General features: G+C 59.5%; 1 protein-coding gene across 1 annotated transcript; it reads left to right on the forward strand.

Annotated features, from left to right (window-relative positions):
* The first annotated feature begins 1,224 nt into the window (after positions 1 to 1,224).
* Positions 1,225 to 13,367, forward strand: LOC127567254 (uncharacterized). The gene is made up of 4 exons (XM_052009939.1): positions 1,225 to 1,393; positions 7,898 to 7,987; positions 11,423 to 11,733; positions 12,978 to 13,367. The coding sequence occupies exons 1-4, from the start codon at positions 1,225 to 1,227 to the stop codon at positions 13,137 to 13,139; spliced, it is 732 nt and encodes a 243-aa protein (XP_051865899.1). The 3' UTR covers positions 13,140 to 13,367.
* The last annotated feature ends 678 nt before the right edge of the window (positions 13,368 to 14,045 follow it).

Here is a 14,045-nt window from a genome sequence, read left to right on the forward strand (position 1 = left end):
CTGCCTCCACCACCTCTGCCGGCAGTGCGTTCCACACACCCACCACTCTCTGTGTAAAAAACTTACCCCTGACATCCCCCTTATACCTTCCTCCAATCACCTTAAAATTATGCCCCCTCGTGTGAGCCATTGTCACCTTGGGAAAAAGTCTCTGACTGTCCACTCGATCTGTGCCTCTTGTGCCCCTCTATCAAGTCACCTCTCATCCTCCTCCTCTCCAAAGAGAAAAGCCTCAGCTCGCTCAACCTATCCTCATGAGACATGCTCTCCAATCCAGGCAGCATCCTGGTAAATCTCCTCTGCACCCTCTCTAAAGCTCCCACATCCTTCCTATAATGAGGGGACCAGAACTGAACACAATACTCCAAGTGCGGTCTGACCAGAGCTGCAGCCTCACCTCGCGGCTCTTGAACTCAGTCCCCTGACTAATGAAGGCCAACACACCATACGCCTTCTTAACAACCCTATCGACCTGCGCGGCAATCTTGAGGGATCTATGGACGTGGACCCCAAGATCCCTCTGTTCCTCCACACTGCTGAGATTCCTGCCATTAACCTTGTATTCTGCCTTCAAATTCAATCTCCCGAAGTTTATCACTTCACACTTCTCTGGGTTGAACTGCATCTGCCACTTCTCAGCCCAGCTCTGCGTCCTATCAATGTCCTGTTGTGACCCACAGTGACCTTCTACACCATCCACAACACCACCAACCTTTGTATCATCAGCAAACTTACTAACCCACCTTCCACATCCTCATCCAAGTCGTTTATAAAATCAGAGAGAGCAGGGGTTGTGCCTGACTAACTCGGTTTATCGAGGGGGAAGGGGACGAGGGCGATCGATGAAGGTCGAGCTGTGGATGTTGTCTACGTGGATCTTAGCGAGGCGGTTGACAAGGTCCCTCACAGGAGGCTCACCCAGAAGATTAAGATGCACGGGATCCAGGGTGAATTGGCCGTTTGGATTCAGGAATGGGCTGCCCAGGGTGGCGGTCGATTGGACTTATTCTGGAGGTCTGTGACCAGGGGTGTTCCGCAGGGTTCCTTGCTGGGACCCCCGCTGGCTGTGACATCCACATCCAGCAATGACTTGGATGAAGACGTGGATGGGTGGGTCAGTTCGCAGACGACACAACGATCGGCAGCGTTGTGGACGGGGTAGACGGTCGCCAAAGGACACGGCGGGATATCGATTGGTTGCAGACACGGGCAGAGAAGCGGCAGATGAAGTTTAATCCGGGCAAGTGTGAGGGGTTACATTTTGTGAGGTCAGACGTAAAGGGGACGGGACACCGTCAACGGCAGGACCCTTTAACGGTGTCGGTGTACAGAGGGGATCCTGGGGTCCGAGTCCACAGCTCTCCTGAAAGCGGCCGCACAGGTCGACAGGGCGGTAAAGAAGGAGCGCTGGCCTTTATTTGTCAAGGGGTCGAGTACAAGAGTCGAGAAGTCACGTTGCAGGAGAGAGGGACCTTGGTGTACGAGGGGAGGACACACACCGTGAACTTAGGGGAGTGTCGAGGGACAGAAGGACCTCGGTGTATGAGGGGGTGAAGAAGGCGGACGGCGCGCTGGCCTTTATCAGTCGGAGGCACTGAGTCCAAGAGTCGGGAAGTCACGTTGCAGCTTTTATCAAACTCTGGTCAGGCCGCAGCTGGAGTATTGCGTTGAGTTCTGGTCGCCCCCCCCCCCCCCCCAACCGTTACAGGAAGGGTGCGGGAGAGGTTCACCGGGACGCTGCCCGGATTAGAGGGCGTGAGCTACAAGGAGAGGTCGGACAGACTCGGGTTGTTCTCTCCGGAGTGGCGAAGGCCGAGGGGAGAGGTTTATAAGATCACGGGAGGCACAGATAGAGCAGACAGCCGGGATCTTTCTCCCCCCACCCCCAGGGTGGGAATGTCTGATACCAGAGGGCGTGCGTTTAAGGTGAGAGGGGGGAGAGTTCAGAGGAGATGTGCGGGGCAGGCTTTCTACACAGAGAGCGGTGGGGGCCTGGAATGTGCTGCCAGGGGTGGGGTTGGAGGCAGACACGATCGAGGGGTTTAAGAGGCTCGTAGGTGCGTGTGTGGGGAACGGAGGGAGGTGGACACTGTGTCGGGAGACGGATCGGTATAATTCGACAACGTGTACAACACAGACATGGTGGGCCGAAGGGCCTGTACCAGTGCTGTTCGGTGTGGGATGTTGTAGGTTCTAAACTCCGGGCACAACTTGAACACGATGTCTGTGTCGGCACCCAAAACTTCCGTTCCGGGAGAGGAGATTTTCTCCCTCCCTCCCCAACGCCCCTCCCCTTCTCCGGGACCCCTCCTTCCGAACCTCCCTCCCTCACCACCTCCCTCACTCCCCAGCCCCACTTCTCCGGGACCCCTCCCTGCCTCCCTCCGGCTCTTCCTCGCTCACTACTTCTCCATCCCTCCCCTCCCCTTCACCCTCCCTCCCTCTCCCATCCCTCCAACCCTCCCCCTCCCTCCCTATCCCCTCCCCGCCCTCACCCTCCCACCGTCTCCCCCTCACCCTCCCCCTCCCTCCCCTACCCCTCTCACTCCACACCACTCCCCATCCCCCACCTCCCCCACCCCTCCCTCTGCCCTTATCATAGAACCATAGAACTATACAGCACAAAACAGGCCCTTCGGCCCACCATGTTGTGCCGTCCATCAAACCACCCTCACACTATCTAACCCCTCCCTCCCGCATATCCCCCCATCCCACACTCCTCCATGTGCCTATCCAACAAGCTCTTGAACCTGTCCAATGCATCTGCCTCCACCACCACCCCAGGCAGTGCATTCCATGCACCAACCACTCTCTAGGTGAAAAACCTCCCCCTGACATCTCCCCTGAACCTCCCACCCATAACCTTAAAGCCATGACCTCTCGTCTTGAGCATTGGTGCCCTGGGAAGGAGGCGCTGACTGTCTACTCTATCTATTCCTCTCAATATTTTATATACCTCTATCATGTCTCCTCTCATCCTCCTCCTTTCCAGTGAATAAAGCCCTAGCACCTTAAGCCTCTCCTCATGTTCCATACTTTTTAATTCAGGAAGCATGCTGGTAAATCTCCTCTGCACCCTCTCCAACGCCTCCACATCCTTCCTATAATGAGGCGACCAGAACTGAACACAGTACTCCAAGTGTGGCCTAACTAGAGTTTTGTAAAGCTGCATCATCACCTCGCGGCTCTTAAACTCAATCCCGCGATTTATGAAAGCCAACATCCCATTGGCCTTCTTAACTGCTCTTTCCACCTGTGAGGCAACTTTCAATGAACTGTGAATATGAACCCCCAGATCCCTCTGCTCCTCCACACTGCCAAGTACCTTGCCATTCACCCAGTACTCTGCCCTGGAGTTTGTCCTTCCAAAGTGCAGCACCTCACACTTCTCCGGATTGAACTCCATCGGCCACTTGTCAGCCCAGCTCTGCATCCTATCAATATCCCTCTGTAAGCTCCGACAGCCCTCCACACTATCCACAACACCGCCGATCTTAGTGTCGTCCGCAAACTTACTAACCCAGCCCTCCACCCCCTCATCTAAGTCATCTATAAATATCACAAGAAGTAGAGGTCCCAGAACCGATCCCTGCGGGACACCACTGGTCACTGCCTTCCAATCCGAGGGCACTCCTTCCACCACAACCCTCTGCTTTCTACAGGCAAGCCAATTCCTAATCCACACAGCCAAGCTTCCCTGGATCCCTTGGCCTCTGACCTTCTGAAGAAGCCTACCATGAGGAACCTTATCAAACGCCTTACTAAAATCCATGTAAACCACATCCACCGCACTGCCCTCATCAATCTTCCTGGTCACCTCCTCAAAGAACTCTATCAGGCTTGTGAGGCAAGATCTTCCCTTCACAAATCCCTAATCAGTCCATGATTCTCTAGGTGTTCATAGATCTTATCCCTTAGAATCCTTTCTAACAGCTTACCCACCACAGACGTGAGACTCACCGGTCTATAATTCCCTGGACTATCCCTACTACCTTTTTAGAACAAGGAGACAACATTCGCCACCCTCCAATCCTCCGGCACCACCCCCGTGGACAACGAGGACTCAAAGATCCTTACCAGCGGTTCAACAATCTCCTCCCTAGCCTCTCGAAGCAGCCTGGGGAAAATCCCGTCAGGCCCCGGAGATTTATCTGTCTTAATATTATTTAACAACTTCAACACATCCTCTCTCTTGATATCAACAACCTCGAGAACATTACCCTTACCAGCACTCCCTTCCGCATCATCGACCCCTCTCCCTGGTGAATACCGAAGAGAAGTATTCATTGAGAACTTCTCCCACTTCCGCCGCCTCCAGGCAAATTCTCCCACCTTTGTCTTTAATCGGACCTACCTTCACCCTAGTCATCCTCCTACCCTTCACGTACGTGAAAAAGGCCTTGGGATTTTCCTTAACCCTACTAGCCAAAGCCTTTTCATGTCCCCTTCTAGCTCTCCTCAGCCCTTTCTCAAGTTCCTTCCTCGCTACCCTATATTCCTCACGGGCCCTGTCTGAACCTTGCTGCTTATACCTCATGTACGCTACCTTCTTCTCCCTAACTAGTCGCTCCACCTCTCTCGTCACCCACGGCTCCTTCACCCTGCCATTACTTCTCTGCCTCACCGGGACATATTTATCCCTAACATCCTGCATAAGATCCCTGAACATCGACCACATCCCCATGGTACATTTGCCTTCAAAAAGGACATCCCAATTTACACTCCCAAGTTCTCTCCTTATAGCCTCATAGTTCGCCCTTCCCCAATTAAATATCTTCTTGTCCTCTCTGCACCCGTCCCTGTCCATGACCCTCCCTCTCCTCCCCCACCCGTCCCCTCCACCACCTCTCCCTCTCCCCAACATCCTTCCCCTCCCCTTCCACCCTCTCCCTCCCTCGCTCCTTCTCCTCCCGCTCCCCTCCCCTCCCCCTCCCCTCACCCCTCCCTCTCTCCCTCCATTCCCCCTCCCCACTCCCCTCCCACTGCCTCTCCCCACTCCCTCCACTCCCCTCCATCCCTCAAACCCTCCCACTCCATTCCCCTCTCCCTCCCTCCCCTCCCCTCCATTCCCCTCCCATCCCCGCTCCCCTCCTCCCTCCCCTCCCCTCACTCCCCTCCCTCTCCAACTCCTTCCCTACCCCACCCCCTCCTCTCACTCCCCTCCCTCTCCAACTCCTTCCCTACCCCACCCCTCCCTTCCCTTCCCTCCCTCTCCAACTCCTTCCCTACCCCATCCCCTCCCCTCCCTTCCCTCCCTCTCCAACTCCTTCCCTACCCCACCCCTCCCCTCACTCCCCTCCCTCTCCAACTCCTTCCCTACCCTACCCCCTCCCCTCACTCCCCTCCCTCTCCAACTCCTTCCCTACCCCACCCCCTCCCCTCACTCCCCTCCCTCTCCAACTCCTTCCCTACCCCACCCCCTCCCCTCCCTCTCCAACTCCTTCCCTACCCCACCCCTCACTCCCCTCCCTCTCCAACTCCTTCCCTACCCCACCCCCTCCCCTCACTCCCCTCCCTCTCCAACTCCTTCCCTACCCCACCCCCTCCCCTCACTCCCCTCCCTCTCCAACTCCTTCCCTACCCCACCCCCTCCCCTCACTCCCCTCCCTCTCCAACTCCTTCCCTACCCCACCCCTCACTCCCCTCCCTCTCCAACTCCTTCCCTACCCCACCCCCTCCCCTCACTCCCCTCCCTCTCCAACTCCTTCCCTACCCCACCCCCTCCCCTCACTCCCCTCCCTCTCCAACTCCTTCCCTACCCCACCCCCTCCCCTCACTCCCCTCCCTCTCCAACTCCTTCCCTACCCCACCCCTCACTCCCCTCCCTCTCCAACTCCTTCCCTACCCCACCCCTCCCCTCCCTTCCCTCCCTCTCCAACTCCTTCCCTACCCCACCCCCTCCCCTCACTCCCCTCCCTCTCCCTCCTTCTACCCCACCCCTCCCCTCACTCCCCTCCCTCTCCAACTCCTTCCCTACCCCACCCCTCCCCTCACTCCCCTCCCTCTCCAACTCCTTCCCTACCCCACCCCTCCCCTCACTCCCCTCCCTCTCCAACTCCTTCCCTACCCCACCCCTCCCCTCACTCCCCTCCCTCTCCAACTCCTTCCCTACCCCACCTCCTCCCCTCACTCCCCTCCCTCTCCAACTCCTTCCCTACCCCACCCCCTCCCCCCCTTCCCTCCCGACCATTCCATCGCCCAACTCCCCCTTACCCCTCCCCTACACATCCCTCCCCTCCCTTCCTCTCCCACTCCCCTCCCTCCCCCTCACTTTCTCCCCTTCCCCTCCCTTCCTCCCCCTACCTCCCCTCAGCCCCTCCCCTCCATTCCCCCACTCCCTCCCCCTCACTCCCCTACCCTCCCTTCCATCCCCTCCATCCCCTCCCCTCCCTCTCAACCCTCCCCTCCAATCCCTCCCCTCCCTCCCCCCTCAACCCTCCCCTCCCTTCCCTCCCCTCCCTCCCACTCACTTCCTCCGCCTACCTCCCCCTCCCTCCCTTCCAACCCCGCTCCCCCCCTTCCCTCCACGCTCACCCTCCCCTCCCTCCCTTTTCCCCCTCATGCACCATGCCCCCTCCCCTTCCCCTCCCTACCCACTCCCCCTCCCCTCCCACCTTCTCCCCCTCCACTCCCCCTCCCACTCCCTCTCCCCCTCCCTCCACTCCATCCCCTTCCTCCCCCTCCCAATCTCCCTCCTCCTGCCATCCCCCTCCCACTCCCTCCCCCCACTCTCCATTCCCCCTCACGCCTCCCGCTAACCCCCCTCTCCCTCCCCGCACCCCACTCCATCCCCTCCCTAAGCACTCCCTCACCCCCTCCCCCTCCCTATCCCTCCTCCCTTCTCCCCCTCCCCTACTCCCCCTCCCCGCTCCCTCCTTCTCCCGCACCCCCTCCCGCCTTCTCCCCCTCCCCTCCCTCCTTCTCCCCTCCTACTCTCCCCGTCCATCCCCCTCCTCATCCCTCCCCCTCCCTCTCCCTCCCCTCCCTCTCCCTGCCCCCTCCCTCTCACTCCCCCTCCCTCTCCCTGCCCCCACCACTCTCTCCCTCCCTCTCTCTCTGTCTCCCTCCCCCTCCACCCCCTCCCTCCCCTTCACTCCCTCCCCTCCCACTCCCTTCCCATAACCTCCCTCCCCCCTCCCCCTCCCTCTCACTCCCCCCTCCCTCTCCCCTCCCCCTCTCACTCCTTCCTCCCTCTCTCCCCCTCCCCCTCCCTATCACTTCCCCTCCCTCTCCCTGCCCCACCACTCTCTCTCCCTCCCTCTCTCTCTGTCTCCCTCCCCCTCCACCCCCTCCCTCCCCTTCACTCCCTCCCCTCCCACTCCCTTCCCATAACCTCCCTCCCCCTCTCACTCCCCCCTCCCCCGATCTCCCCCTCCCCTTCCCTCTCCCTCTGTCTCCCTCCCCCCACTCCCCCTCCCACTCCCTTCCTCTCGCACCCTCCCTCCCCCTCCCCCTCACTCCCCCTCCTTCTCACTTCCCCCTCCCTCTCCCTCTTCCCCCTCTCTTCCCCTCCCCACGCTCACTCCCCCTCCCTCTCACTCTCCCGTCCCTTTCTCCCCCCTCTATCCCACCCCCCTCTCCCTTCCCCTCCTTCCCTCCCTCCCGCTCCCCCTCTCCATCACCCGTCTCCCTCCCCCCCGACTCCCCCCTCCATCCCCCCTCACTCCCCTCTCCCCCTCCCCCTCTCCATCCCTCCCCCTCCCCTCTCCCTCTCTGTCCCTCCCTCTCCCCTTCTCCTCGCTCCCTCCCCCTCACTCCGGCTCCCACTCCCTGCCCCCCTCCCCTCCCCTCCTTCTCCCTCCCCCTCCCCCTCGCCTCCCCCCCCCCCCCCCCCCCCCCCCACCCCGTCCCGTGCCGTCTGTCAGTTGACGTTTTGGGGAAGTCCAATGATTTGGAGACGCTCCCTTCCGCTGCCCACGCGGAAGCAGCGCGGTGGGGGCCGAGGGGCCGCGCGGCAGCGGGAGGACGAGCGGCGCTGGCAGCCGAGGTAGGAGGCGAGTGGTCGGGGGGAGAGCAGTGGGGGAGAGGGGTCAGGGGGACAGCAGTGGGGGAGAGGGGTCGGGGGGGGGAGTGGGACCGGCGGAGGGGGACACACACGAAGCACAAACTTTCACCCACACACAAAGTTCAGACACCGCCACGCACAGCGACCGTATCCCGTGTGTGCACAGAGCAAGAGAGAGAGACAGAGAGGGGGAGAGAGAGAGAGAGAGACAGAGACAGAGAGAGACAGAGAGAGAGACAGAGAGAGTGACAGAGACAGAGACAGAGAGAGACAGAGAGAGAGACAGAGACAGAGAGAGAGAGAGAGACGGGGAGAGACAGAGAGAGAGGGAGAGACAGAGAGGGAGAGAGAGAGAGAGAAAGAGAGAGAGACAGAGAGGGAGAGAGAGACGGGGGGGGAGAGACAGAGAGAGACACACACAGAGAAAGAGAGAGAGAGAGCGACACACACAGACACAATCACTCACACGGAGACACAGAGAGACACACACAGACACACACTCACAGAAAAACACAGACACACACTCACAGAAAAACACAGACACACACACACAGACACTCACACAGAGAGACACACATAGACTCACAGACACACACACACACTCACACAGAGGGACACACACACAGACACTCACACAGAGAGACACACGGACACAGACACACACAGACACAGACACACACAGAGGGACACACATAGACACACGCAGACACACAGTCACACACAGAGACACACAGACACACACAGAGGGACACACAGACACTCACACAGAGAGAAACACATAGACAGACACACTCAGTCACACACAGACACAGACACACACAAACATACAATCACTCACAGACAGAGAGAGAGAGAAAAAAAGTGTCCCAGTGCATCAGACACAGAGTCCTCTTCCGTTCGCCCCCCACCCACCCCCACACACCCACCGGGACTGGGCGTCGGACACACCGTCCTGTTCCCCCCCACAACCCCCCCCCCCCCACCACCACCACCACCACGGGACCCGGTGCCAAGTTATTTTCACTTTCAAACCCTCATACAGCCGAATGTCACGAGTTGCCCCGAGAATCGATCGTCACCTCCTCCCTGGGGGGGGGGGGGGGGGGGGCGCAGCGAATGCCCATACAAGGGGTAGACTGGGGAGGCAGGAAGGGGAGAGGAGCAGACTGTGTGCACAGAGCAGTGGAGAGAGAGAACCTCGTGGGGACAGCTTTACTCAAACAACCCTCACCAAGCAACCAGTAAATACTAAATCAACACAGCCCCTCCCCTGTCACAGGTTTACTGTAGCTCTCGGTCCCTCCCTCTCAGGAGGAGATCTGTACCCTGACCGGTGTCCCCGGGTCCCTCTCCCTCGGGGGGAGATCTGTACCCTGACCGGTGTCCCCGGGTCCCTCTCCCTCGGGGGGAGATCTGTACCCTGACCGGTGTCCCCGGGTCCCTCTCGCTCGGGGGGAGATCTGTACCCTGACCGGTGTCCCCGGGTCCCTCTCCCTCGGGGGGAGATCTGTACGCTGACCGGTGTCCCCGGGTCCCTCTCCCTCGGGGGGAGATCTGTACCCTGACCGGTGTCCCCGGGTCCCTCTCCCTCGGGGGGAGATCTGTACGCTGACCGGTGTCCCTCAGTCAAGATCACAAGATCACAAGATAAGGGAGCAGAAGCAGGCCATTCGGCCCATCGAGTCTGCTCCAAGGAAAAGGGAAAAAGAAATGGGGTGGGAAAAAAAAAGAGAAAAAAAACCTATTCTAATCCCATTTGCCAGCCTTATCCCCATATCCCTTGATACCCTGACTATTTAGATATCTGTCTATCTCCTCCTTGAATACCCCCACTGATCTGGCCTCCACTGCTGTGCGTGGCAAGGAGTTCCACAATTTCACCACCCTCTGGGTAAAGAAACTTCTCCTCATCTCTGTCTTGAAACTGTACCCTCTAATTCTAAGATTGTGCCCTCTGGTCCTGGACACGCCCACCAAGGGAAACAGCCTAGCCACATCTACTCTATCTTTACCTGTCAACATTTTAAATGTCGCTACGAGGTCCCCTCTCATCCTTCTGTACTCCAGCGAGTACAGTCCAAGAGCCGACAAACGCTCATCATACTTAAGCCCTTTCATTCCTGGAATCATTCTCGTAAATCTCCTCTGAACCCTCTCCAACGTCAGCACATCCTTCCTAAGATGTGGGGCCCAAAACTGCGCACAGTATTCCAAATGAGGCCTCACTTCCTTACTTTTATACACTATACCTCTCGAGATGAATGCCAACATAGCATTCGCTTTCTTAACCACCGATCCAACCTGGTGGTTAACTTTTAAGGTATCTTGTATGAGTACCCCCAAGTCCCTTTGTACTACCGCACTATCAATCTTCTCTCCTTCTAGATAATAATCTACCCGCTTATTTCTACTTCCAAAGTGTACAACTGCACATTTCTCAACATTGAATCTCATCTGCCATTTCCTTGCCCATTCTCCTAAACTGTCTAGGTCCCTCTGCATTCTTTCTATTTCCTCTATGCTCCCTACTCCTCCACTTATCTTGGTGTCATCCGCAAACTTAGCCACACAACCATTTATTCCATCATCCAAATCATTGATGTACAAGGTAAAAAGGACCCTCTCCCTCAGGGGGAGATCTGTACACTGACCGGTGTCCCTCGGACCCCACCGTCAGGGGGAGATCTGTACACTGACCGGTGTCCCTCGGTCCCCCTACCTCGGGGAGATTTGCGGGTCACTCATTCCAGCTCTCGTCAGGGTACTTGTTCAGCGGTGGGAGAGACTCCATCTCCCCTGACCCCCCCCCCCCCCATGGGGCAGTGAGTTCCAGGTTCTAAGCCCCCCCCACCCCCCAGGGGAAAATATTCATCCCCTCAGATCTCCTCTGTAACTCCTCCCCCTCTCCCTTAACCCTCAGGGTTCAAACTGTGGGGAGGGGGCCGTGAAGTTTGCCACTGCGCAGCGCATCTGTTCCCTCTCCTCTCCATTTTGTCACCCCTCCCTCTCAACCCCTCCCCTTCCCTCAAACCCTCCCCCTACCTTTAGGGGAGGGAGGGGTTCACGGAGACGGGAAGGGGCATAGAGGGGGGGGGCTACAGAGAGGGGGAGGGGCGTAGGGGAGGGACGGGGCGCGGGGAAGGTAGCAGGTCACGGAGATGGGGAGGGGTGCGGGGGAGGGAGGGGAGCAGGGACGGAGGGGGTCACGGGGACGGGCGTAGGGGAGGGAGTCACAGTGAGGCGGAGGGGCGTAGGGGAGGGAGGGGTCACAGAGAAGGGGAGGGGCGTAGGGGAGGGAGGGGGTCACAGAGATGGGCATGGGTGTAGGGGAGGGAGTGGTCAGGGAGACGGGGAGGGGTGCCCGGCCTCTCCAGCCCTCCGATCTCAGTGACGTCCCCTTTCCCGCTCCCTCCCCAGTTGAAACCCCACCCTTCCCGGCGGACGACGCGTCTCCGGAAGGGAACGAGCCGGCGATGGAGGCGAGTGAGGGAAGCCCGCGGGCCGAGGAGCAGACGGATGGACGGTTCCCGCGTGTGAACGGCCGGCTGCCGGACACACAGCCCCTGGCGGAGGTGGGGGAGGAGGACGAGGAGGAGGCAGAGGCAGAGGGGAAGTGGGCAGTGTGCAGCTACTTGGAGAAACACAGGAGGTTCTTCTGGCTGGCGGTCTTCAGCACGATCTTCGGCTGCTCGTGCGTGGGGATGTACGCGCTCATCAATGCCGTGAGGGTGAGTCCCCACACCACTGGACCCCTCCTCTCGACAGAGAGAGAGAGAGAGAGAGAGAGAGAGAGAGAGAGAGAGAGAGAGAGAGAGAGAGGGTCGCCCATCAGTGGACAGATCTCACCCTGTAGGAGCGGGACTGAGGGACACCGGTCAGTGTACAGATCTCCCCCCGAGGGAGAGGGACCGAGGGACACAGGTCAGTGTACAGATCTCCCCCCGAGGGAGGGGGACCGAGGGACACCGGTCAGTGTACAGATCTCCCCCCGAGGGAGGGGGACCGAGGGACGTCGGTCAGGGTACAGATCTCCCCCCCGAGGGAGGGGGACCGAGGGACGTCGGTCAGGGTACAGATCTCCCCCCCGAGGGAGGGGGACCGAGGGACGTCGGTCAGGGTACAGATCTCCCCCCGAGGGAGGGGGCCGGAGGGACGCCGGTCAGCGTACAGATCTCCCCCCGAGGGAGGGGGCCGGAGGGACGCCGGTCAGCGTACAGATCTCCCCCCGAGGGAGGGGGCCGGAGGGACGCCGGTCAGCGTACAGATCTCCCCCCGAGGGAGGGGGCCGGAGGGACGCCGGTCAGGGTACAGATCTCCCCCCGAGGGAGGGGGACCGAGGGACACCGGTCAGTGTACAGATCTCCCCCCGAGGGAGGGGGACCGAGGGACACCGGTCAGTGTACAGATCTTCCCCTGAGGGAGGGGGCAGGGACATTTAGTTCTATTGATAAATCCATGCTGTCGGAATGCGGTTCACTGTTCACATGACTCACAATCAACAGGGGGATTTCCAGAGTCTGGGAGTTGCACTCTGTCGCACTGGCAGAAATGCCAAAAACATTCCTATCCTTTGACTCTCTTCTGTGTACTTGTGATTTTATATACAGTACAAATTCCTGTACCCCCGGATTAGATCCCGGCCTGTAACCCACTCCCGGGAACCTGTTATTCTGTATATAAACCCCCCGAACCCCTGGATCAGATCCCGGCCTGTAACCCACTCCCGGGGACCTGTTATTCTGTATATGACCACCCCCAGTCCCCCAGGATGGGACCCCAGCCTGTGACCCAGTACCGGGGACCTGTTATTCTGCATATAACCCCGCTGAGACCCGGGATGGGACCCCCGCCTGTGACCCACTCCCAGGGACCTGTTATTCTGTATATAATCCCGCTGAGCCCCGGGATGGGACCCCCGCCTGTGAGCCGCCCCAGGACCGTGGCGCTGACTCTGGCTCCCATCTCCCCGCAGGCAGAGGAACGGGCGGCGCGAGGGGACACGGCGGGAGCGCGGAGCTGCCGGCGGAGGGCGGTGAAGTTCGGGCTGCTGAGCTTGGCGGTGCTGGTGGTCAGTGTGCTGCTGTGGCTTCTCTTCGTGGTGCTGGTGTCCTACCTGGTGCGGTTGGCCGAGTGACCCCGACTGAGGGGAGGGGCAGGGCGATCTGTCCCCGTCCCGGGACACAGCGTGTCCACCGTTACCAACTCGGCGGTCACTGACTGAGCCAATGCCAGGGACTGTCGGTGTTCCGGGGTGACTGTTACAATGGAGAGGGTGGGGGCATCACTGCAGTTATTTATACGTTATTTATCTCACTGCTTGCAAATGAAGGAACAGGTCAAATAAAAACTATCTTTGCAGCCACTGGTGTCGTGTGGGGGAGGTGTGGGGGGAGAGGGGGAGGTGTGGGGGGAGAGGGAGAGGTGGGGGGGAGAGGGAGAGAGGGGGTGAGGAGGGAAAAGGGGGAAGAGAAGTTGCAACAGTACCTGATACCCCCAGGGGGAGTGTTGGATTGACCGTCGTCTCCCCTCCCCCCCCCCCCAGGGTCATGCCCTCACCCTGAGTGAGGGTGGGACTCCCTCCTCCGAGGTTTTCTCCCAGACCAGAGCGACAGCCCCACCCTCTCACTCACCCCTCCCCCAACCCCCTCCCCCGGGACAGCCCAGAAGAAGCCAACGTTCATAGCGTTGGGACACCCGAGAAATCTTTGCAACATTGGTCCGAGCAAGGTCACTTTAATTAAATACATCGTACATCTGGCCTCCGGGGCGATGGGGGAGGGGGTGTGAGGAGTGGGGAGTCGGGTGGAGGGGAGGGAGGGAGGGGGGGGGGGGGGGGGGGGGGGGGGGGGAGCCCCGAGGTCAAGAATCGTCAGAACCAAACCAGGCGGGAAGTACAACACGTTAGTAAAAATATATATTTTCTGGTAAAAACAAGGCTGTACAGTGGTGAGGGGGAGGGGGGGAAGGAGGGGGGTAGGGGGGAAGGAAGGGGGGGAGGAGGAGGGAGAGGGGAATGGGAAGGAGGGGAGGGGGGAGGGGG

Source organism: Pristis pectinata, unplaced genomic scaffold (genome assembly GCF_009764475.1).
Source record: "Pristis pectinata isolate sPriPec2 unplaced genomic scaffold, sPriPec2.1.pri scaffold_66_arrow_ctg1, whole genome shotgun sequence".
Lineage (NCBI taxonomy): Eukaryota > Metazoa > Chordata > Chondrichthyes > Rhinopristiformes > Pristidae > Pristis > Pristis pectinata.

What these genes read in the sequence shown, in the direction of transcription:
- LOC127567254 (XM_052009939.1), top strand. Translation starts at nt 1,225, where the DNA reads ATGAAGTTTAATCCGGGCAAGTGTGAGGGGTTACATTTTGTGAGGTCA. An exon ending in GAGCGGCGCTGGCAGCCGAG is followed by an intron (nt 7,988 to 11,422) that starts GTAGGAGGCGAG and finishes CTCCCTCCCCAG; the next exon opens with TTGAAACCCCACCCTTCCCG. An exon ending in CGCTCATCAATGCCGTGAGG is followed by an intron (nt 11,734 to 12,977) that starts GTGAGTCCCCAC and finishes ATCTCCCCGCAG; the next exon opens with GCAGAGGAACGGGCGGCGCG.